We start from the raw sequence: 22672 nt of genomic DNA, 5'->3' as shown, positions 1-22672 counted from the left end.
GTACTATTGTGATTTTTTAAAACTTTTTCATTAACTTTTAAATGATAAAGCAGTACATTGAATTCTAGGGAGTTGGCAAGTCTTAAATGTCAAAGAATGAACGCATGAAACATTTGCTTTTTTAATAGAGAATTCTTGTTTTTGGAAAGCATTTTACCCATGTGTGCAGTTATTGAAGTAAAATATTTGTACTTGGCTGACTTCTTTCACCAAATGTCACAGTCCAGACCTCTCTTTGGTTAAAGATCTAGGGGTTGAGTCCTCCTGCAATTAAATAGGCAGCTAATCTTCAAAGAAATGTAGAGAATGTGCTTGATAATTACTGAATGGAATTTATGTTGTCCTTTTTGCAATAAAATAACTTGAAAGCTCAAAGTTGGTTAGTTACTCTCAGGAGCATGCATATAACTCATTCTTCTTCTAGTTTTTATGTCATTTTATCTTTGGTGTTGACAGATGGTGAGGTTGGGTTTGGTGCCCTCAAGGGAGGAGCACTATGCATCTGAGAAAGTCAGATGACAGCTGTGTATTTGGAGCAGAGGCATGTGAGGGCAGGGCTAGAAACCCATACCTTTCTGAGCCATCTTACTGAGTTTTGCTTGCAAAGCAGAAGGAACCCTTTGGACATTTTTCCTTTTAGGTTAGTTATTTGTATCAGATTTCACTTTAAAAAGTCACCCCTGGGGACTGAGGTTGCAGTTCAGTGGTAAAGCACTTGCCTAGCATGTGTGAGGCACTGGGTTTGATTCTCAGCACTGCAAATAAATAAATAAATAAATAAATAAATGTCCATCAACAACTAAAAAAGTATTTTTAAAAAAGTCACCCCCAAAGATTGGATTTTGTGTGGGTTTGTGCAGGGAGGATGGGGAGGTGGTAAGAGAGGTTGGTTATTTGGTATGGGGAGATGTTTTCATGGAGTGATTAGGGTGAAAGCTTGAGTGGATGTGATGTAAGAAAATGGAGGTAGCATGAATAGACTGTTTTGAAAAACCTTATTTTCTGGGGAAAAAGCAGATCACTGAACCCATGTCGCACTCCCATTTTACTCTCCAGGCCCCTCTCTGTTCTCATGTCACTCTCCCCACAGCAGCTTGGCTCCCACGGTTGTGTGTGTCTGCTGGGTGATCAGCGAGTAACATAAGTTCTCTGTTTTTTATTTTTATTTTTGGTACTAGGGATTGAACCCAGAGATGCTGTACTGCTGAGCCACATCCCCAACCTTTTTGTTTGTTTGTTTGTTTTTAAATTTTGAAACAGGGTCCTACTAAGTTACTGAGGGCCTTGCCAAGTTGCTGAGACTGGTCTTGAGCTTGTGATCCTCCTGCTTTAGCTTCCCGAGTCATTGGGATTACAGGTGTGTGCCACCATGACCAGCCATCCTCTAGGATTCTTGCATCCGGTGATCTGAAAGTCACTGGGTCAGAAATCCCACTTGATCAGTTGATGCCACTGTTTCTGACCCCTCTCACTCTGTTACACATTCCTACCACTTGCCCTACGAAGTAGCCGTATGAATACCCTCAAGAGTTACTGCCTCCACTTCTCAACTCTTGCATTTATTGTTTGTTTGTTTGCTTTTCCTTCTCCCGGTCAGTCACTGCCTCATCGTCTTTGGATTGGGCTGTCTACTTCTGAATGCTTCAATTAAAAAATGGGAATTTTAATACCTACTTTGAGAGTTTGAACTTAATTAGAATCCCAGAAAAAGGGATTTGGTGGGAGTAGAGATTCCTCACCCAGATCACTTTGAAGTTCTCACGGTAATTAAAGAATTTAGATGTTTGACCAGTTAACAGGGCTAGAGAAAAAGGAATTGGCATTGTTGTGCCAAACACTTTATGTACATTGTATCATTTAATAATCCTTTGAAACCTCCACAGGTAGGCAGGCATTTTACAGGTGAGAAAATGGAGAATTAGAAAGGTTAATGCCCAGCTTATTAGGCTCTTGCTCAGATGTTAGGCGTTCCCCCAAGCAGCAGTGAGTGCTTTAGCTTTTGTCTGCTGTGGTTTCTTTTCTTCATGGTGATTATTCCCCAGGCTATATAGATTGTTTACTCTAAAGTTTGGGAAAAAAAGTTTTGGTTTATCATACGTGTACTTTCTGGGGTTTGTGTTCTTTCCCTTTCTCTGCTGGGCAATATTTAATTACCATTGTAGCCATAAAAATAATATTTGACTTTCTGTTATTGTGCTTATTTTCTTAGGGTTATAAAGTGTGTTATATGTATGCATTGCATGTAAAGCAATTAAGCAGAAAGCAAATGTATAACAGAAGAGGAAAAAAATGATGTTTATGGCAGATAAATTCATACTCTTTTTAAAAAAGAATCAAACCCTGTGCCTCACACATGCCAGGCAAGTACTGTACCACTGAGCCACAACCCCAGCTCAAATTCATACTCTTAATACAATACATTATTTATCACTGTGATGTATCTGAGTTCTGAATAGTTCACATTCAAGGATTTCAGTGCCTTGAGTCAAGCAGTCAGTGGTGGTAGAGTAGTAACCATAAGGACACAATCATTGACAACAGCCAGCATTGAGCTGTTGTCACGTGTATTGTGTCACTCTGTCTCCAAGTGCTTTACTTGTTTTACCTGTTCAAGAACCCCCAGGGCAGGTAGCATTTTAATCCCCATTTTACAGATGAGGAAATCAAGAAACACAGAGGGTATAAAACTTGTCCAGAGTCACATAGTTAGAATACATACTACATCAAGTTGGCAGTTCTAAATCTGAATTAATTCAAATTTATATTTTAATCAGTTAAATACATTATTGAAATGTCTGTCAATGTTTTCTCCTTTCCTGGGACTCGGACTCATTGCACTTTGCAGGAGTGTTGGTAGCAGGCTATTTTCAGTATAAAAATGACTGTGTGTAAGTGTTATGGTGTAGATATGAGGTGTCACACAAATCTCATGGTTTAGACAATGCAAGAAGGTTTAAAACTAAAGTGATTGGCTTACTAGAGCATTAACCTAATCAGTCCATTAATTCACTTGAATAGATAAACTGGGTGGTAACCATAGGCAGGTGGGATATGGCTAGAGGAGGTAGATCGGGGTGGGTATGCCTTTGGGGTTTATATTTTGTCCCTGATGGGCAGAGAGCTTTCTCTGCTTCCTGGTGACCATATCTTGACTTCTTTCCTCTGTCACTTACTTCCACTGTGATATTCTGCCTGACCTCAGGCCCTGAGGAATGGAGTTGACCATCTGTGGACTGAAACCTCTAAAGCTGTGAGCCCCAAATAAACTTCTTCTCCTCTAAATTTGTTCTTATCAGGTCTTTTGATCAGTGGCAAAAAAGTTGACTGAAACAGTAAGTCATTTTAATTACCTAGTTATCTTAAAGCAATCCTTCCTATGCATTATTAACAATATTTCTAAAATTTAGATATGAAAATATTATAGATTCATGAAGGTACTTTAATTGACAGAATGTCATTGAAATGAAAGATTTCATATATTTAAAAGCTGGCTAGGGAACTATGTGGTTTTAGATTACAGCAGAGAAGGGATTTTTGAAAGGTGTGACTGTTAGGCTAATAGTAAGTGAACATTTTTTCTATTTGGCAAGCAGTAATACTGGATTCTAAAACCATTTCTTAGGAAGAAAGTGTGAGTTAATAACCACAATATTTTTATGTTTGGACAGTTTTTATTGACTAAGAAATAATACTGTGTAATGTGTTTTAATGCTTTTATGTTAAAAACTCCTCCCTTCTTTTTTTCCCCTTAAGTTCTTCACCAAAGGATATGGATGAAGGTGAAAGCAGCCAGTCCCTGATGACAAGCAGCCAGTATCCTAAAGAAGCAGTAAGAAAACGTCAAAATTCAGCTCGGAATTCTGGAGGAAGTGATTTCTCTAAGTTTTCCAGGAAAAGCTTCAAGCTGGATTATAGACTAGAGGAAGATGTAACTAAGTCAAAGAAAGGAAAAGATGGGAGATTTGTTAACCCTTGGCCAACGTGGAAAAATCTCTCCATTTCAAATGTTCTCAGATGGCTAATAATGGAGAAGGATCACAGCAGTGTTCCATGTTCCAAAGAGGTAGCACTTGTCTTTCGAAAATCCTTTGTACTCTTAATTCATACATTACTAAGCTTTGCTATGAGTGGTGCACTCAGGTTAGTTAATTGCACTTTACTGTGATAGGAAAGGTTTTGGGCGGACAAAGTAAATAGTGTAACCCATGCCCTCAGGTTCCTAGTTCAGCAGGAGAGTTACACATGGAAAATCATCTCTGATCTGGAGTGTTTTAGAGGTGCAACTAAGGAAGTGATTAATTTTGACTGGTAGGGTTAGATAGGGCTTCACTGAAGAGGTATATGTTTGTGGTGGGCCTAAATAGCTAAGAAGTCTTTTGACAGTGGTTTTCCAGATAGATGGTGGCATGAACAAGATCTTGAAGGTGAGAAAGTGCATGATGATGTGTTCTAGACAGTAGTTACCTGGTAAGTTTGGAAAATGAATGATGAGCAGTAAAGGCATGGCATAGAGTATGTGGCTTTCAATCCTTGGATAAGGCTGCCAGAGCTGTAAAAGAAATTTTCAGATGATTTTTCCAGACCTTTAAAACTTGACTATAGCCTGCCTTTAAATACGCTAACTTTCCTTAGGATGAAATTTATTAACATTTAGCATAGAGATTATTAGATGAGTAGGATATACTTTATTCATAAAGTATGAATGGCAGCAGTGGGTGGTTCTCAGTTGCAGTAACATCTTTTTCTCCTTTTTCCTTGCTTAAGTTAACTGCACGCCTCCCATCAGCCTCCCCACAATGTATCTATCTATCTGTCTAGATAGACAGACAGATACACGCACGCATGTGCTAGGAATGGAACTCAGAGCCTTGGGCCTGCTGTGCAAATGCTCTACCACTGAGCTGTGTGTCCGCAGCCTAACATTGGTTTTTAGCACCTTTTTAGAATTAGGCATAAAGCCTATTGAAAGTTCGTTTTCTCTTTTGAGGATGGGAAAAAGGGACAAGATTTTTCCTCCAGGTGAACCCCATCTGAAGAAAAACATGGTATCAAGCTGTGAAGAGGAAGGTTAGGGCAGAGGGTCAGGACATATGGTATGTGTTGGGGTAATTTTTCCTGACTTTTGCGTCACAGCTTCTAGTAATAGTATCTTCACTTTTGTTTCATTTTAAAGAGCAAATGACCACATGAAAGTGAAATACATCTCTCCATTCTAATGATTTAAGAGGTGTTTGAGAAACTCAGTTGAATCTCTGCAGACTCACCAAGCCAGTGGTTCTTTAGCTCTTTTGGATACTGGCTCTTTGAGAAGCCGATGAAAGCTGTGGACCATCTTCTTGGAGTAATAAACACGTACATCATTAGCACGTTGCCTGTTTGTGTAACTTTACAGTTTATGGACCTTCTCAAGCTCATTCATTCACTCATTTATTTAGCTAGCATTATTGAGCACCAGCTGTGTGCTAGGTACCCTGTATTATGTGCGAGAAACAGAGTCACAGACAAAACAGAAATTCATGCTGGCCTTCTTGGACCTAAGGTTTAGTGGAAGAGAGAGACAATAAACAAAATTCTTAAATAAATTGTGTGGCATATCAAAACATGGTAAGAGCAATGGAGAAGGAAAACAGAAGGAAGTTAGAGTGGTGGAAGTGGGGCTGTATTCTTTAATGATGTGAAAGGGTTTTTTTTTTTTTTTTTTGGTCTTTAAGTCAGGATATTTTTAAAAAAATGCCAAAGGAGACTTCATGTCTTGAAACGTACCCCTTAAAAACAAATTCAGCATCATATAAAAGAAGAGAGAAAAGACACTTTTACACTATTTCAACTTATATTTTATTTCTGATCTCTTTTATTTCCATCTTGTTTCCTCCTTGTTTTCAATAAAAGCCCAGAACTAGGTCAAATGCACATTGACCTCTCTTATTTCAGGAATAACTGTAACTCTTCGTTTAAACTCTTTAAATAAATTGCTGAAATGATTAACTTTTGCTGACTCCCAGACGTGAGAGAGCTCTGCATTTTCCAAAAAATACACATTAAGAACTATGTGCAGAAGGCCAACTTCATGTTGCTTGGATCAACTCAGAATTCATATTTCTGGAAGTTGTTTTTGTTAGAAATTTGGAAGCTAGCATTTAGTGAGTAAACCACAGCTAAAAATTATTTTTTTTTGGAAAGAGACAGAATAATATGATATATATGGGATAATTATATATCATGCTATATTGTTATTTAGGTATATAAATTTGAAAATGTTTTGGAAGAAGCATATAATTAAAATATACATTAACTGATAGGTCTAAATAAAGTGAAAGTGGGTCATAAGCAGAGCTGGCTGCATAACTTAGTTGCCTGGTGGGAAGCAGTGTTTCTCTCGGGCCATTCCTGGTATTTGTCTCTGCTCATGGCTTAGTGCGGCATGCCAGTTCACAGCTGGACATTGTTCAGTTGCTGTCATTGCTTTGTGGCGTTGTTGGCTTAGTGATCTTGTCTGATTTTTATTGTTGATCACAGTCACTGACAGTCTGGGGAAAGGAGACTGTTGGAGAATTTTGGAGTGGGAGGGAGGCAGGCACTTCCTGGGTTTCCCTAGTTGAAGGAAGCTGACCTCATTGGTTACTTCTACAGAAGTAAACACAGGACACCTGATTGGAGTCTGAGAGACGCAGGACAGGCTGCCACAGCATGGCCAGGTAGAAAAAGCAGGACATCAGGAGGTCTGGAACCAGGCTCAGGTTTAAGAGTCTTACTGACTGTGTGACCTATTTATTTCACGTCGCTCAAGGAATTCTGTGATAGTTTGGTTCTTACATGTCTCCCAAAGTCCCACATATTAAAGAGTTAGTCCCCGACTTGGCACTATTGGGAGGTGGTGGAGCCAATGTTTTATGGTTACTGCAGTACGGGAGATTGAATCCAAGGCCTGGCACACGGTGGGGAAGCAGTCTACTTCTGAGTTACATGCCCAGCCCTTTAAAAAAGTCTTCTTTTGAGATAGGTTCTCCCAAAGTTGCCCCAGCACCTTCTTCCTCTTTTTCACTTCTCAGCCAGGAGGTGAAGGCTTTCTGTGGAGTGTTCCCTGCCATGACGTGTTACAGGTCTATAAACAATGGGGCTATTCAGTCATGAACTGAAAAATCCCCAAACTTTGAGCCAAAATAAATCTTTTTTTAAATACCTTCTATTTGTTATTTTTTTTTAATGTGGTGCTGAGAATCAAACCCAGTGCCTAACACACACTAGGCAAGCACTCTACCACTGAGCTACAATTGCAGCCCCTGAATCTTTTCTCTTTATAAGCTGATGTAGCTCAGATATTTGTTATAGTAATGGAAAGCTGACCAACACAAACTACATCTTTTTTCCTATAAAGAAAAACTCTGTAAAGTAGTGTGGAGATTCCTTAGAAAACCTGGAATGGAACCACCATTTGACTCAGCTGTCCCACTCCTCGGCCTATACCCAAAGGACTTAAAATCAGCATACTACAGCCACATCAATGTTTATAGCAGCTCAATTCACAATAGCTGGATTGTGGAACCAACCTAGATGCCCTTCAATAGATGAATAAAGAAACTATGGTATATATACACAATGGAATATTATTCAGCCATAAAGAAGAATAAAATTATGGCATTTGCAGGTAAATGGATGGAGTTGGAGAATATCATGCTAAGTGAAATAAGCCAATACCAAAAAACCAAATGCTGAAGAATGATTTCTCGAATAAGTGGATAATGATACATAATTGGGGGTGGAGGGGAGGCAAGAATGGAGGAAAAATGGATTGTGTGGAGGGAAATGAGGGGTAGGGAGCGGGCAGGGTGAAGGAAAGATAATAGAATGAGACAAACATCATTACCCTATGGACATGTATGATTACACAAATGGTGTGACTACTTGGTGTGCAACCAGAGAAATGAAAGTTGTAGCCTATTTGTGTACAATGAATCCAAATTAAAAAAAAAAAATAAACAAACATGCAAAAAAAAAAGAATAAACTAGTTTGGGTCACTAGTCTTGTTTTGAAGTTCACATGATACATGAAATTACTTTCAAAGTATAATGCATTCTTAGATGTATGACACTGAGGAATAGGATGCCCTTTGAAAAAAATGTAACATCCAAATTATACCACAGGTATACCTATACAGGTTGCTTTTTAATTTTTAGCAAGAAATAAAGTACATATTGTTTTTAAAAAGACAGCACTGAAAGGCTTATAAGGAAATTGCCAGTCCTCTAACTAGGCCCTGCCACCAGTTCTGCTTCTCAAAGGCAATAGCTTTCAGTGCTTTTTAATAGTTTCCTCTGGAATTTACCTTCCTATTACAAAGGAAAAAGAATATATACCATTCCCTGGCATTTTCTATTACTGACTTCTACCCTGGATTATTAGAGTAACTCTTCTGCTACAGTAGATACATTCTTTTTGTTTTGTTTTTCTTTCAGATGAGTACTTATTGAACGCCAGCCACTCCTAATCCAGGTCTCTGTGTGTGTTCAGTTATCATCACCTGTTTTACACTGAGGGAACTAAGACTTGGAGTAGCCAAGAGAAATGTTTTTTGTCTTTCTCCTGCGCTGCTGCTTTTTTTCCCTGACCAGGCCTTCTTCCCATTTAGATTGTTCCAGTAACTTCTCAGTTTTCCTTCATCAGCATCTCCCTTATCTGCCCTCTTGTCCCAGCCCACTGCTGTCTTTTTATCAGGTCTTCATCTCTTCAAAACATGATAACTGTTGGGCTCCTTCTCAGATGTCATCATTAGACTCTAGTGTTGCTTAAACATAAATCAGGTCATGTCTTTGCATATCTGATGTAAAAAGATGCTTCTTCATTATTTGTGGGTTGAGTGTGGGAGGCTCTTATTGTGTTCTTATCCCTTAGATTTGGCTTGTTCCCTGCTCCCATGTTCCTTTTTGGCTCTATGTCTTCGCATGGGTACTTTCTCCTCCTGAAATACACTCCTTCCTTTTTCTCTCCATCATGAATTTCTCATCATTCTTCAGCACTCACACAGGTCACTGCGTCTGTGATGCCATTGACATGTGGGCTCTTTATTCCTTTTTAGGCTACAGCACATCATATTTTATTTAATTACTTATCTCACACCATAGTTTTCAAAACTGATTTGAGGCCAACTTATAAAAATGCACATAGCAGTGAAAAACGAATGAGCATGTAAGAGCAAATGGACTACAAGGGTAGAAAAATAAAGCCAAGAAGAAGTATGGAAATACCTTCATCATGCCCTGCCCATTACTGGAGGTGGCCTCAGATTTTGCTCTAAACTTCCTAGTCACAGCAAAGAGGAAAGAAGCACAAATCGTTAGTTCTCCCAGTGACAGTCAAATGAGAAAGCCAGTTGCTCCAGAGAAGAACTTTTCCTGTTTCTGAGAATTGAGAGATGTTTCTGGGGTCAGCGGGGAGGTGAAGGTGGCACAAGTCTTCAGCATGCATGGCAGGTTTCAAGAGGCAGCTTCCTGAAGAGACCTCAGAGCTGCCGTATGGCAAGACACCAGGTCATAGTTCAGTAAAAGCAGTTTTAGAAAAGCCAGGACTAAACGCTAGGATAGGTTTTTATTGTTCAAACTTAATCCAAATATAAAATGTCAAGTAGCCAAAGGAACAATTACTTACCACATGTTGATGTATTTTTAAGTTACCATCCCCCACCAAATGATCAGCTTGTCACAGGTAGTGATCTTATTTCTCTCAGGTTTGATTAGTGGGTAAGCAGTGGAAGATCACTGATGATTGTGATTTGTCCAGGAATCAGCACAGTGCTCCACACTCCATCATCTGAGCTCGAAAAGCTGGATTCTTATCTCCCTTCCAAGAGCCACAAATAAGTCTTCATCAGCTTTCTTCACTATTTCAGGGACTGACCTGCTTCTGAGGCTGTTTTCAGCACCAAGTACATTAGCCTAGTGAAGCAAAATAACTGCATCCAGGCCAGTGTGCTTCTGGTATTCAGAAGAAAGCCATTAAAATAATTTAATTTAGCCGTATTCGGGGTTTTAAGTTTAATTTTACCTTTGCCTGTTGTATTTAGGACTAAGAAGATTATTACGTTATTCAGATCCAAAAAGAAGTTAAATATGCATTTTTAAGAGAAAAGCAAAAATGGCAAGTTTATTGAAAATTTCAGTTGTCCCAAAATAGACCTTCTGTACTATGCTGATATAATACCTTTCTTTTCCTAACAGCTGCTTTGTCTTTCTTTGCATATACAGGAACTTGACAAAGAACTCCCAGTGCTTAAACCATATTTTATCAATGACCCTGGAGAAGCTGGAGTGAGGGAAGCTGGCCTCAGAGTCACATGGCTGGGACATGCCACGCTGATGGTGGAAATGGACGAACTCATATTTCTTACAGATCCTATCTTCAGCTCTCGTGCTTCTCCTTCACAGTACATGGGTCCAAAGCGATTTCGCCGTCCCCCATGCACAATAAGTGAACTCCCCCCAATAGATGCAGTCCTTATCAGTCACAACCACTATGACCACCTGGACTACAGTTCTGTCATTGCTTTGAATGAGCGATTTGGTAATGAGTTGAGATGGTTTGTGCCTTTGGGTCTCCTCGACTGGATGCAAAAATGTGGCTGTGAGAACGTGATTGAGCTGGACTGGTGGGAGGAGAATTGTGTCCCTGGCCATGATAAGGTCACCTTTGTCTTTACACCTTCCCAGCACTGGTGTAAAAGGACCCTAATGGATGATAACAAGGTTCTGTGGGGAAGCTGGTCTGTCTTGGGGCCTTGGAATCGATTTTTTTTTGCAGGAGATACTGGTTATTGCCCTGCTTTTGAAGAGATAGGAAGAAGATTCGGACCTTTTGACCTTGCTGCTATTCCCATTGGAGCTTATGAACCAAGGTTTGTAAATTTCCAAAGAAAACATTTCCGCTGCATGATAAGTTTAGAACTTTAAAGGTTTTGTGAAACTATGTAATGGTGGACTTTGTTATACACTGATGGGGCTGGATGGGTCAAATTGAATTAGATATTGTTAAATTTTAAATATTTAAATCATAGGATATCCTTTAAATAATTACTCAAAATCAAGAAGGACCAGGATGTAAAGAAATACCATATCTCATGCAAAGTTCACATGTCCTTCCAACTAAAGTTAAACTGATAAGCCAGGAATCAAGCCTAATTCTTCTTTTCACATGGAATATTCTTTCTTTAACTACTTTCGACTCCATGATTGCTTCCTTTCACATGGAATATTCTTTCTTTGTATAACTACTTTTCACTCCATGTTTGGAACACACTGATCCCTTGTCTAATAGCTCTCCTGTGTGGAGCGGAGAGAAAGCCAGAGCTGGCCTGTTGCGTTTCACCTTTTTAGTCTGCGCTGCAGGGTGTGTGGTCATGATGTTGCACCGCTCTCCACTCACCCTCCAGCCAGTGTGTCCTCATCACATACTTTCAGAGCAGCTCATGGCCACATATCACCTAGGAGACCGTCTGCATTTTCCTTAACACTGTCTGCTTTGGGAAAAGAGAAGTGATTTCCAAAGAAATTCAGTTAGATTTCAGTCAGTTCTGATTTTTATGTGCAGTATAGAGAAAACAAACACTGATAGTAACAAAGTAAGGGCTAATTTAAAGTATTTTAAAAATGGTTTATTCCATTTTACAGTGCTTGCAGGTATGGGTACAACTTCATTTTATTTAGGCAGTCCAACAAAACAGAACAACTAGTGTTTCTCTAACATGCATGGAGTATATGAATCTCATCATTTCCATCTGGTTTTGTTGTACTTATTGGTTAACCTTTTAAGTTTACACCATTTTTCCCTATCTTTATTAACACTTATTTTTCCCTTTTTATTTTTTTGCTAGTTTACTTAATTTTGGGGCCACATAATTTAAGTTTTTGGTGCCTGATAATATTAAAATTAGCATAAATCAATATTAGGGCTTGAATTTCACTTTTCCACTTAAATAATTCTAAAGCCTCTGAAAACATCAACCTTTTTTTTTTTTTGTTTGTTTTTAAGAACTATTCTAATCAATTTTATGTAGTATTGGTCTTTACTCAGTCCATGTTCTTAACATAATGGAATATCTCTCCTAATTATCTAAGTCTTCATAAGTAGCAATATACATATTCGATATGTGTGCTTGTGTTGATAAACCAGACCACATACACATTTACCTACTTCCTCCTTCCTGCTCTCTTTGGGGCCATGTTTGTTTCTAAGACAGGAGAAGGGCAAGGAAGATGTTATTTGTTTTAAGAGAGTTAAATGTGGCAGGCTGTCCTGGGTAGTCCATTTCTCTGATCAGTATTATTTCAGAAATTAAAGTATCCTTTCAACAAAATTGGGAGTGCTCTACAGATGTGAGATGTTTACATCAAGAATGATTTTCAGTGATATACTGGGAAGGCTTTGTCCTTACTTTTGCGATCTCTTGTTACCAAGTCTGTTGGGATTTAACATTTTTATTTTGATTGTTTCATCATAGTCGAAAATTTAAATTTATTTCAGATAGACATAAGAATAGAAAGGAATGTCTATCCCTTTGATTTGCAGTAGGACCTTTCAAAAAATCCATAGAGAGGCACACCGAAAACTGTTTTTATCTGCCTTGAATTCTGTGTCAGGAGATATGGCAGAACAGTGCTTCTGTAATCTTCTGTTGGGGAGAACACAGTGGCTTTGTTTTTGGGCTCCCTTAGGACCCAGCCACTGCTGGTGGTAAATAACACACCCTTTGGCTATTACAGATGGATGAATTTCTTCATGATGTTCTGTGAAGTGCAGAAGCACCTATGCTGAATCCAGGCTCATTAGTTTTTACTGTAACATTAGTAGGCCCTGGTCGATCAGGATGTAAATGACTTGAAGACTGTTGTTATTCCTCTGTCAAACTGATGGCTTGAAAAGCAAATGGTCTTGCTAAGTTGCTGAGGCTAGCTTTGAACTTGCTTGTAGACAGTATGTTTTTTCTTTTTTATCAGGAATAGTAATTTTTTTTTTTTTTCCTGAAAGTGTTGATTTTGTCAACTGTACTCTTTCGGGAGAATTTTGTGGAGTAGGTGGTATGCACCATGCTTTTATAAACATTGTTTTGTTTAATCCTTGTAACACCCTTTACACGGAATTGGTTTAAATTTATACTTAACAAACAAGGAAATGGAAGCTCAGAGAATTCAAAGAGACCTTCTGAAGGCCTTCCAGGAAGTATAAGAGCTGGAATTCACAGCCAGGCCTGCCTCCTGCCCAGGTCCTTGCTCTCTGCAGCCTTTCAGTGCTTCTGCGTCATCTCTAATCAGTCATTCATTAGGCCTCTCTTCTTGTGAAACCAACACCTCCATGTTCAGTTTTATGATATTTAAATAAAACTTTTTGAATAGTAATGGAATTTTATTTTTACTCCTGCTCTTTAAATTTTATACACTGATTTTTGTTTGCCTTTCACTTTAGCACGTTAAAAGAAATTTGTTTCCATAGGATATTCAGATTCTTTTGCCATTCGAATTTTGGTTTCCAGTTCTTTACTCATTATTCAGTTTTTGATTTGTACCCAGGATTTCAAAATATCTACTTTTTAAAATAAGAAGTCATATATTCAGAATGTATCATCAGTAAAATAACAATATACATGAAATAAAGGTTTACTGTTCACAGAGGAGTTTTGTTTAAGACTCATGTACTGTGTAGTAATTTGTACAAGAAAGATGTTTGCTTATTATTTTTTTTTTTTCCTCCCCCAGCAGAAAAGTACTAGTGGAGATTTTTTTTTTTTTGGTACTAGGAATTGATCCCAGGGGTACTTCACCACTGGGTCACATCCCCAGCCCTTTTTAGTTTTTATTTAGGGTCTTGCTAAGTTGCTGAGGCTAGCTTTGAACTTGAGATCCTCTTGTCTCAGCCTCCTGATCTGATTGCAGGCAGGCAGGGGCCATTGTGCCTGGCTAGAGATGTTTTTGCCTACTGTGATTTTTTTTTTCCTGTTCAGAATCTTTTTGTTAAATTTCTTTTCTTTCCTTTCTATTTTTTTTTTTTTCTTTTAACAATTAAGCTTTGAACTGGCCTCCCTGCTTGGTTTCTGGCTCATTCTGTTTAGCGTTGCTTATGTTCTGTCCCAGCAGTTCTCAACTCTGATTGCACATTGAACTTATTTGGGAGACTTTGAAAAATGTTAATGCTTGTGTCCCAACCCAGAACAATTAAATCAGAATCACTGAGGGCACAGGCTGGGTAGCAATACTTATTTAAAGTTCTCTATGTAAGTCCAGGGCCTAAAAAGTGGTTGAGGTGCCACTTAGTGTATGTTGCTGATTCTTTTGGCACCTTAGCCCAATTCTTAGGTAACTAATCAAAAATCAGATGAAGAATAGGGAGGCAAGCTGAAAATAACCACACTAAGCTGCTTCTTATTTCTCAAACACCCATAGGCCTGTGCGGAGTCTTAAAGTTTGATTAAATAAAGCAAAAATTAGAATCCAGAGTGTATACAAAGACCAGAATTAACAAATTGCTATGTTTCATCAGGTGGTTTATGAAATACCAGCACGTAGACCCAGAAGAAGCTGTCAGGATTCACATCGATGTTCAAACAAAGAAATCTGTGGCAATTCACTGGGGAACTTTCGCCTTAGCAAATGAGGTGAGTTTGATCATGATAAAAATAGCTTTGATGATGTGTTTGACCACTGATGGGATTCAGGCATCACTGTCTCCTAGCAATGCTTTCAGAGACAGACTGTGGAGTCAGACCCCGTGTGATCATCACAATCACAACATGAGTTAGGGTGGTAAACCTTATTAATCAGTAAAACAAAACTCACATACAGTGAGAAACCCTGTATGTTATTTTTGCAAGTTATTTTTTGGGCTAATTACTGTAGTTAATGAAGCATGTGTTTATATAACCAAAAATCTGTGTATAAAGTGGGGAGTAGAACAAACCATCATGTCTCCCCCCTCAAGGCAGCTTCCATTCCTGTGGATATAGAAGATGTGTATGTGATACAGATGTTCGAAGGGGAAATGCTGTAATGTGGGACAGATTAATTGGTCTCAGAATCATGGATGATCCTTGATGAGGTAATCAGGATAGCATGGAAGAATGACATTTGAACTTGCTTATGAGGAGGCAAGATGAAGTTTTTTCCAGAGGAGGATCAAGGGCAGAGTATAGGCCTGGAGACAGTAAGTGCAGGGAATAGTGAGGAGCCTTTAAGCAGGACAGTAGATGGCATGGAGGTCAATGGAAGAAGGCTAGACAGACATTGTGGAACCTTCTAGAAATGTTATTCATATTTAGTTTAATGTCTGCTGTGTACCAGATGTTGGAATAAATGTGGTTTTCTTCCTACACTAAACCAGAGGAGCTGATTTTTTTCCTTAAGGGAGCTGAACCCCAGAACTCTGTTAGCTCGTAGCAGAGTTCTGGAATCAAGGAGGGAAGAGTTTAAACTTTCTCTTCTGGATCCAAGGCTGCCCTCAGCAAACTTTAGAAAGGGATGGTTGGAATGTGACTTCTCTTACTTTACTTTCTGTGGCATCTTCCACATCCTAGGGCCTCTCTGCAGGAACCGAGGGTTTTCTTGCTGGTTTTGGCTCTCCTCCTCTGTCCCATTTCTGGTCTGTCTTCTTCCTTCAGCATCTTGTTCCAAATTTACATAGTACCTTGCTTGCCTGTTTCTTTACTCCCTCAATCAGAATTCCCAACCCTGAGTCACGATGTAGACACTCCTAGCCATACTGTCAGGGGATGGAATAGAATGAGTGAGTAAATGAATAACTTTGGAGGGTATAGAGAATGAATGAGAGAGAGAGAGATTTTCATATCCCATATATAATAGGTGTTAGTGACTTAGATGAAGCAATAGTATTTTATTAAACCTACACAAAGAAATGAATTGAGATTGACTCCTAGATTTTTCACTTGAGTGATTGTGTAGGTAGTTGTGATCTTTATTGATACATGGGGAAGATAAGAAAAGGATCAAAACCTCAGTCTAGAATTATTGTTAGTCAGTTGGGTGTGGCGACACATGTCTGTGATCCCAGAGACTGAGGCAGGAGGTTCAGGCCAGCCTCAGCAACTTAGTGAGATTCTTTCTCAGTAAATAAAAAAGTATCGGAACTGGGTGTGGTGGTGCACACCTGTAATTCCAGCAACTTGGGAGGCTGAGGCTGGAGAATTCCAAGTTCAAGGCTAGCCTCAGCAATTTAGTGAGGTCCTAAGCAATTTAGTGAGACCCAATCTCAAAGAAAAAGTAAAAAGGGCTGGGGATGTGGTTCAATGATTAAGTGCCCCTGGATTAAATCTGCAGTACCCAAAAAAAGTATTGGAGAGTATAGCTCAGTGGTATAGCACTCTTGGGTTTAATCCCCAGTACTGAAAAGAAAAAAAAAAAAAAAAACATTGTGTTATTCAGCCTTCATGTATTCTTCCTGTTATAAAACTAATCTCTCTCTCTCTTTTTTTAAATTTTTAGTTGGCAATGGACCTTTATTTTATTTACTTATTTGTTTCTATGTGGTGCTGAGAATCGAACCCAGTACCTTGCACATGCTAGGCAAGTGCTCTGCCACTGAGCCACAACCCCAGCCCTAATCTCTATCTTTATTTATTAATCAGACATATAATTAAAAACTCATAGCTTTTAATCTTTTGAATGTAGTTCACATTTTGATGTTAGTTGAATAAATAGGACAAACATGAATTTATTAAAGTAGATTGGATTTTCAGAGAAGTTTAGCTTAAACTTCTGAACACTTGAAAACTATTTGCATTTAAGCAGTTATAACAGCTACTCACTGTATTATTAGCAGAATAAGATTCCATAACTTGGCAAGATTCAAAAATTTTATGTACAAGCAATATCCAGTTTATCTAAGGAATGGAATGTGGATTTCCTAGATGATATAATTAAGTCTCAAAACTTAAATCACTAGTTTTGATGGAAACAAATTTGAAGCATTACATAATATTTAAGTTAGCTTTCTAAGTAACCAGGGTCTTTATTTTTAATGAATTCTATTGTAGAAGATTCTAAAATAGGGATCCTGTTTAGAACTTAGTTGTTGTCTAGGACTGCTTGCCTCTCCTTTATTGTATCTGGAGTGCAGGGAACTCTGCTTTCCCCACTTACCCTCACTGATTTCTGATTTACTACCATGCCTTTTACGTTAGTTGTTTGGTCCCATGGCTGTAGGGTATTTTTATCTCTTTTGTGGACTAAAGTGCTTGGATTATGAGATTATTATCATTACTCAGAAGGCTTTCTTACCTAATTCCAGGGTTATTTTCTAGACAGTTGAAATAGCTAAGAATTAACCTTATGCCTATGAAAAAACTTAGAACAATATTGCTAAATCTAGGCAGTTTAAAGGCAGAGTGACTACTCCCAGTTAAAACAACATCAGAATTCACACTAAATCCATATACCACCACATGGTTCACACAAAAGTCATAGCTTAGTAAATAAATTACCAGTGAAAGGTGGTGGTGTATATGTATTGTTGGAGTGAAAAGAATTTAACAAAATAGTTATTTTTCAATGAAAGAATTCTGTCATTTTGAAATATTTTCTAAAAAATTACAAGGGAAATTTCTTGACTTATTTAGTTAAATTCTATTGGTACTAGATTAGTAATCTCCTTTCTATATGTATAAAATAGACTAAAAGTAGATTCCTGGTTTCAGCCATCCATTAATTGGTTGCCTTCAGTTGTTAGTGGAAAGACATTGGTAACCCTGTAAACAGAGCCTTAAATGTACAAGTGAGCAAGGGGGAAATACTGCAAATGCATTTTAAGCCTCAAAAAATGTTTCCTGGCTTTGTTTGTCACTGGCTGTCCCTTCTTAAGTCTCTGTTGCTAGCTTCTCATCTCCCTCCCCCTAAACATTGCAGCCATTAGTCCTTGGACCTCTTCTGTCTGGTATCTCCTTTAGGGATCTCATCCAGCCTTGTGGCTTTAAGTACCATCTGCCTGCTGTGCCTCCCTAGTTCACACCCTCCCTTCCCCTACCATCATCCACATTGATGTCTATAGTTGTCTCTTGACACCTTCCCTTGGAGATCCACTAGGTATCTGAAACTTAAGTCTGAAACCAAACTTTCTGATCTTCCCCGCAAACTTCTCTTACATCTCAGTAAATGGCAACTTTGTCCAGTTATTCAGCCAAAAGCTTAACTTCTATTCATGCCCTTCATCTAGTACCCCCTACCCACCCTGCCTACACACAGTCAGCTTACTATTCAGATTGTTCTCAGAATTTGAACACTTCTTACCTCCTTCATTACTACCACTCTGCCCCTTACAGTCTGCTCAACACTGTAGAGGACAGTGACCCCACAACTTGAATCAAATCATGACACTCCTTTTTTCACAGCTTTTCTAACTGAAGTTAATTGGGGGAGGGCAACTTTGAATGAAGAAAAAAAATAGCTATTATACAATGTAAAGGTTTAGACCAAATGAGAAATAACCAGCTGGGCACAGTGGTGGAGCATGCCTGTAATCCCAGTGACTTGGGAGGCTGAGGTAGGAGGCTTGCAAGTTTGAGTCTAGCCTGGGCAATTTAGCAAGATCCTGTGGCAGAGCACTGCTGGATTCAGTCCCTGGTGCCACAGAAAAACAAAAACAGAACACCACCAAAAACTAATGAAATTATTTAGCTTTATACCTTTTAATTTCTTTGTAACTATTTTAGTCAATATTCAGTGGACTCAATTTATTCGGAAAAAAAAAAAACAGTTGAGTGGGTGAAAACATTCTGGAACATACTGTATACTGGAACATACTGTATACTGTAAGGGAACTAGGGAAACCTACCCATAGTATTTCTTCTCTGGGGTTCTCTCTCAGTCTGCAGACTAGTTTCTATACGAGGCTAGAGGTTTTGATTTTATCACCCCTTCTTCATCCAAAAATATTTGTGCTAGCATTTTATATCACACACACACTCAGATTTCTGTATACTTCAAAAATGTTAACATTCAATTCTCTAATGTTTTTCACACTGATTCCATTTAAATGAAACTTCAACAGATCAGATTTCATATAATCTTAATGGTGTTCAGTCTAAGGTGGCACCACATTTGATGTACAGGTGTTTAGATACATTGATTTGTATCTGTCAATAGACATTTCTATTGACATCATAACTAATGACTCAAGAGTATATATTAACAAGTATAAGTGACTCATTTGCTAATGACTCAATTAAAAGGGCATTGTTTTATATAGGATTTGTTGGTTACTTTAGTTTGATGTATTTAATTTGAAATATCCCCCAAACATATGTTATTAATTTCTTTTTCATTTTTCTTCACTCTGCCCTTTACCAGCATTACTTAGAGCCTCCAGTGAAACTAAGTGAAGCTCTAGAAAGATATGGACTTAAGACTGAAGATTTTTTTGTCTTGAAGCATGGAGAATCAAGATACTTAAGTAATGATGATGAAAACTTTGAATATGAAAACAGGAGCTTTCAATGAAAAAAAATCATTGGATGTAAATTTGAAGGCAAATGAAAAGACTTAAAAGAAATTCATGAATATTATGACACTGGGAAAAAACTTCTGCAAGTGTGTTTTATGTTTTGTGTAATAACTTGCTTACTAATATGACGACTAGCTTATATAAGAGTTCCGGAGTGAGGCATTTAAATGATGAGTTGACAATGTGGATTTAAAAATCTTATTTTAATGGTATAAGCATTGCAATAGAAATTTTTTACTAAAGCGTTATATTCTAATGGTGGTAGAATTTTCTGAGGTAATGAAAAACTTATTAAAGATTCATTTGTTTGTCTATTTTTCAGGATCTCTACAAGGTGAATCAAGGTACCTAGATTTTTTTCAGAGGCCTATATGCATACACTCATATCTTCCTTATGTTTACATAGTAGTGAATGATAAAATTAATTCCCACATGCTTATAAACAGCAGTTCTTGCTCTGTCAAGACTAGATTATGTTAAATGTTAAGTGATTTACTTTATTAAGCATAAAAATATAGGATTTGGGCTAAGTTATCATTTAAAAAGATTTTTAAAATTTATTGTGGCAAGATATATATAACCTAAAAGTTATCATTTTAACCTTTTACGAAAGTATACAGTCCTTTTATATTCACATTCTTGTGAAGCCATGATCACCATAAACTTACATTTTTAAGAAGGGATAGTATATTTTACTGTACCTCTATAATCCCCAAATTAAAAGCCTTATTTGGGCAGAGGAAGGGAAACTATGGATATGAACATGATTTATGAAATTTTCTATTTTTAATCTAAAAGACCTATAAGCACAAATATAGCTACAATGAAATATTTTATAGATGAAATAAATGTAGATCTTAAATGTGAATAGGTCATATACTTTGAATTAAATTTTACTTTCTCTATTTTCTCTATATACATTCTTTTTTTTTTCCTGGTCTCTTAGCTCTAACTCTAAATATATCAGTAAGATTTATTTTATAAATACTTTGTTTTACATGATTCAAATGTCATATATTTTTATATTAAATGACTTCTAAGCATGATTGTACCTTTTATTAAGTCAGTGTGGCATACCAGTGGTAAACAGAGATTCTGGTTGCTGGTGACCTGAGTTTTAGTCTTAAATAAGGCTCTGTATTCACTTGATTGCCCTGAACCTTCTTAAGGGAGTGAGCTGTATTAGATGCTAATGGAGGCCTGTTCTGTTTACCTTATCTGCAGACATAGTAAAATAAACTTTATTCATATAAAATAATTAGGTTTTCCACACTAAATATACAGCCTCACAGTGCTGTATAATTTGTACATTATGTATGCATGCCAAAAATTAGCCACTAAATCTTAATTTTACTCCTCTCATCATTTCATCATGGATTTTCTGTCACCGAAAACAAATCACCTATGCTCACTGTGTCTCAGTTTCCTCACACGCAACAAGAGGATAATTTTATTCTACCTCCAAAACATGTAGGATAAATATTTTTAAAAGCACTTTAGAAATCTAAGGGAGAAAATTATTTAAGATATCACTGCCTAATACAGATAGGTTCATTTGAGAGCTGAAAATAGGCTAATCCTTTTTATAATATTGTTCCTGTTGCATCCTATGTATTAGGACACCAAACATCTCACTCATTTTGTAGAATTGGAGAGTAATAGCAAATATAAGTAACCTCTTGTAATTTAATATTTTTATCTAAAAAGGTTCAAATCAGTCAAGGGGGAAGTATGTACACAATGTACATGTGGGTATAATGTATGTGAATGTGTATGATTTGGGGGCTCAAAAGCACAAAAATTCCCCCAAAAGAAAAATAAACTTAAGGAAAAACAATAAGCATAAACTTTTTCACTCTAAGCAGATGTGAATCCAGATGTATTGCCCTAACACTAGTCAGCATTCTTGTGATGTCTTCCTTGTTGCACATTGAACTGAAATTCATGTCTTACCTCTTTGCTATGAACAAGCCAAGCTTATCTTAGGTATTTCTTCTCCATGAATGAATGGCCTTAACATTATTTTTGTATTCACATGTACTGTTGAATTCAGTATCTAAGCACTTTAAATTGTATTCTAATGTCATTTAATTGGGCCAACCTTATTTTTCTAGGCTTCCTTGCTTTGGTTTTTATTGCCATTCATCTTTTTTCCCCACAGTTTTTATTGGTACATCACCATTTATGTTCTTTTTACATTAACTTTAATGTACTTAATTTTTATTAACTACATCTAACTTCATTGTTCCTTATCACAACCACCCTACTGAGTGGTTTACACTTTCTCACTTATCTACATTTTGAAGGGTTTAAGTCAATTTCATGTTCTTCGATTACCAAGCATCCTGAGGATGCTTTCTCTGATATACCTTACTGCCTAAGGGTAGGTTCATCAGTCAGACACACCACCTAATAAAAGTGATGATGTTTTGGGTATGGTGGCTCATGTCTGTCATCCCAGCTACTTGGGAGGCTGAGGTAGGAGGATTGTGGGTTTCAGACGAGCCTGGGCAATTTGGTGAGATCATGTCTCAAAATAAAAATGGTGGAGATATAGCTCCATGGTAGAGCACCCGTGGGTTCAATCCCCAGTAAGCACTCCTACAACACACAAAGTAAAGATGTGATGACCTACATAGAAAAGATCTATTTGTGTATTTTTATTATGAAGTCTTCTGAAGTAGCTAAAAATTACTCCCCTTCTTTAGCATATTGACATTTCAGAATCAATGCTGTGATCTCTAGGAAGTATCGTTACTTATTAACGACATCTTAGTGTTGGACTACTAAGAGAGGAAAAGATATGGAGTTTTAGAATCTGGCGCTTCTAAAGCACATTAAATACAAATCCTGGTTTTTAATATGTGCACATTTTGAACACATAGCTTCATTTAGTAGGGGACAGAGTTTTAGAAAAACTGTTACAAAGAAATGTGCCTTTTGGAAATTAATACCTATGTTGTGTCACCAACATATGAAAGTATTATTCTTAGCTATCATATTACATTACTACTGTAGCCCATTGGGCATTCCCATTTTTCATCTTATATTGCACCATTTTTCTGCTGTAAAAGTATTTCTTCAAAGTTCTATTTCTGTATCAGGATAACCTGGAAGACACACATTTTTCTGTTTGAGGATTTGTGACTTCTTGTGGCAACAAGTTTATATCTGTATATTGGC

At 37.5% G+C, this 22672-nt stretch overlaps 2 protein-coding genes across 7 annotated transcripts in view; one reads left to right on the top strand and one right to left on the bottom strand.

The window, feature by feature from the left end:
* Positions 1 to 20394, top strand: part of NAPEPLD (N-acyl phosphatidylethanolamine phospholipase D) — a 32390-nt gene extending 11996 nt beyond the window's left edge. For all 4 annotated transcript variants that reach the window (XM_079150926.1, XM_079150925.1, XM_079150927.1 and 1 more), the window contains 4 exons: positions 3754 to 4063; positions 10240 to 10886; positions 14522 to 14636; positions 19336 to 20394. In XM_079150926.1, the coding sequence (XP_079007052.1) occupies positions 3754 to 4063; positions 10240 to 10886; positions 14522 to 14636; positions 19336 to 19485 (1222 nt within the window). In that variant the 3' untranslated portion in view covers positions 19486 to 20394. The remainder of the gene's footprint in view (positions 1 to 3753; positions 4064 to 10239; positions 10887 to 14521; positions 14637 to 19335) is intronic.
* Positions 8463 to 22672, bottom strand: part of ARMC10 (armadillo repeat containing 10) — a 30299-nt gene continuing 16089 nt past the window's right edge. For 2 of the 3 annotated variants that reach the window (XM_079150930.1, XM_079150932.1), the window contains one exon: positions 16598 to 18606. In XM_079150930.1, coding sequence (XP_079007056.1) covers positions 18437 to 18606 — 170 coding nt within the window. In that variant the 3' untranslated portion in view covers positions 16598 to 18436. Of the gene's footprint in view, positions 9970 to 16597; positions 18607 to 22672 lie in introns of those variants that run through there. The other variant, XM_079150933.1, reaches the window with a different exon arrangement.

Source organism: Sciurus vulgaris (assembly GCF_902686455.1).
Source record: "Sciurus vulgaris genome assembly, chromosome: 8".
Classification (NCBI taxonomy): domain Eukaryota; kingdom Metazoa; phylum Chordata; class Mammalia; order Rodentia; family Sciuridae; genus Sciurus; species Sciurus vulgaris.
This window is presented reverse-complemented; position numbering and strand designations above follow the sequence as displayed.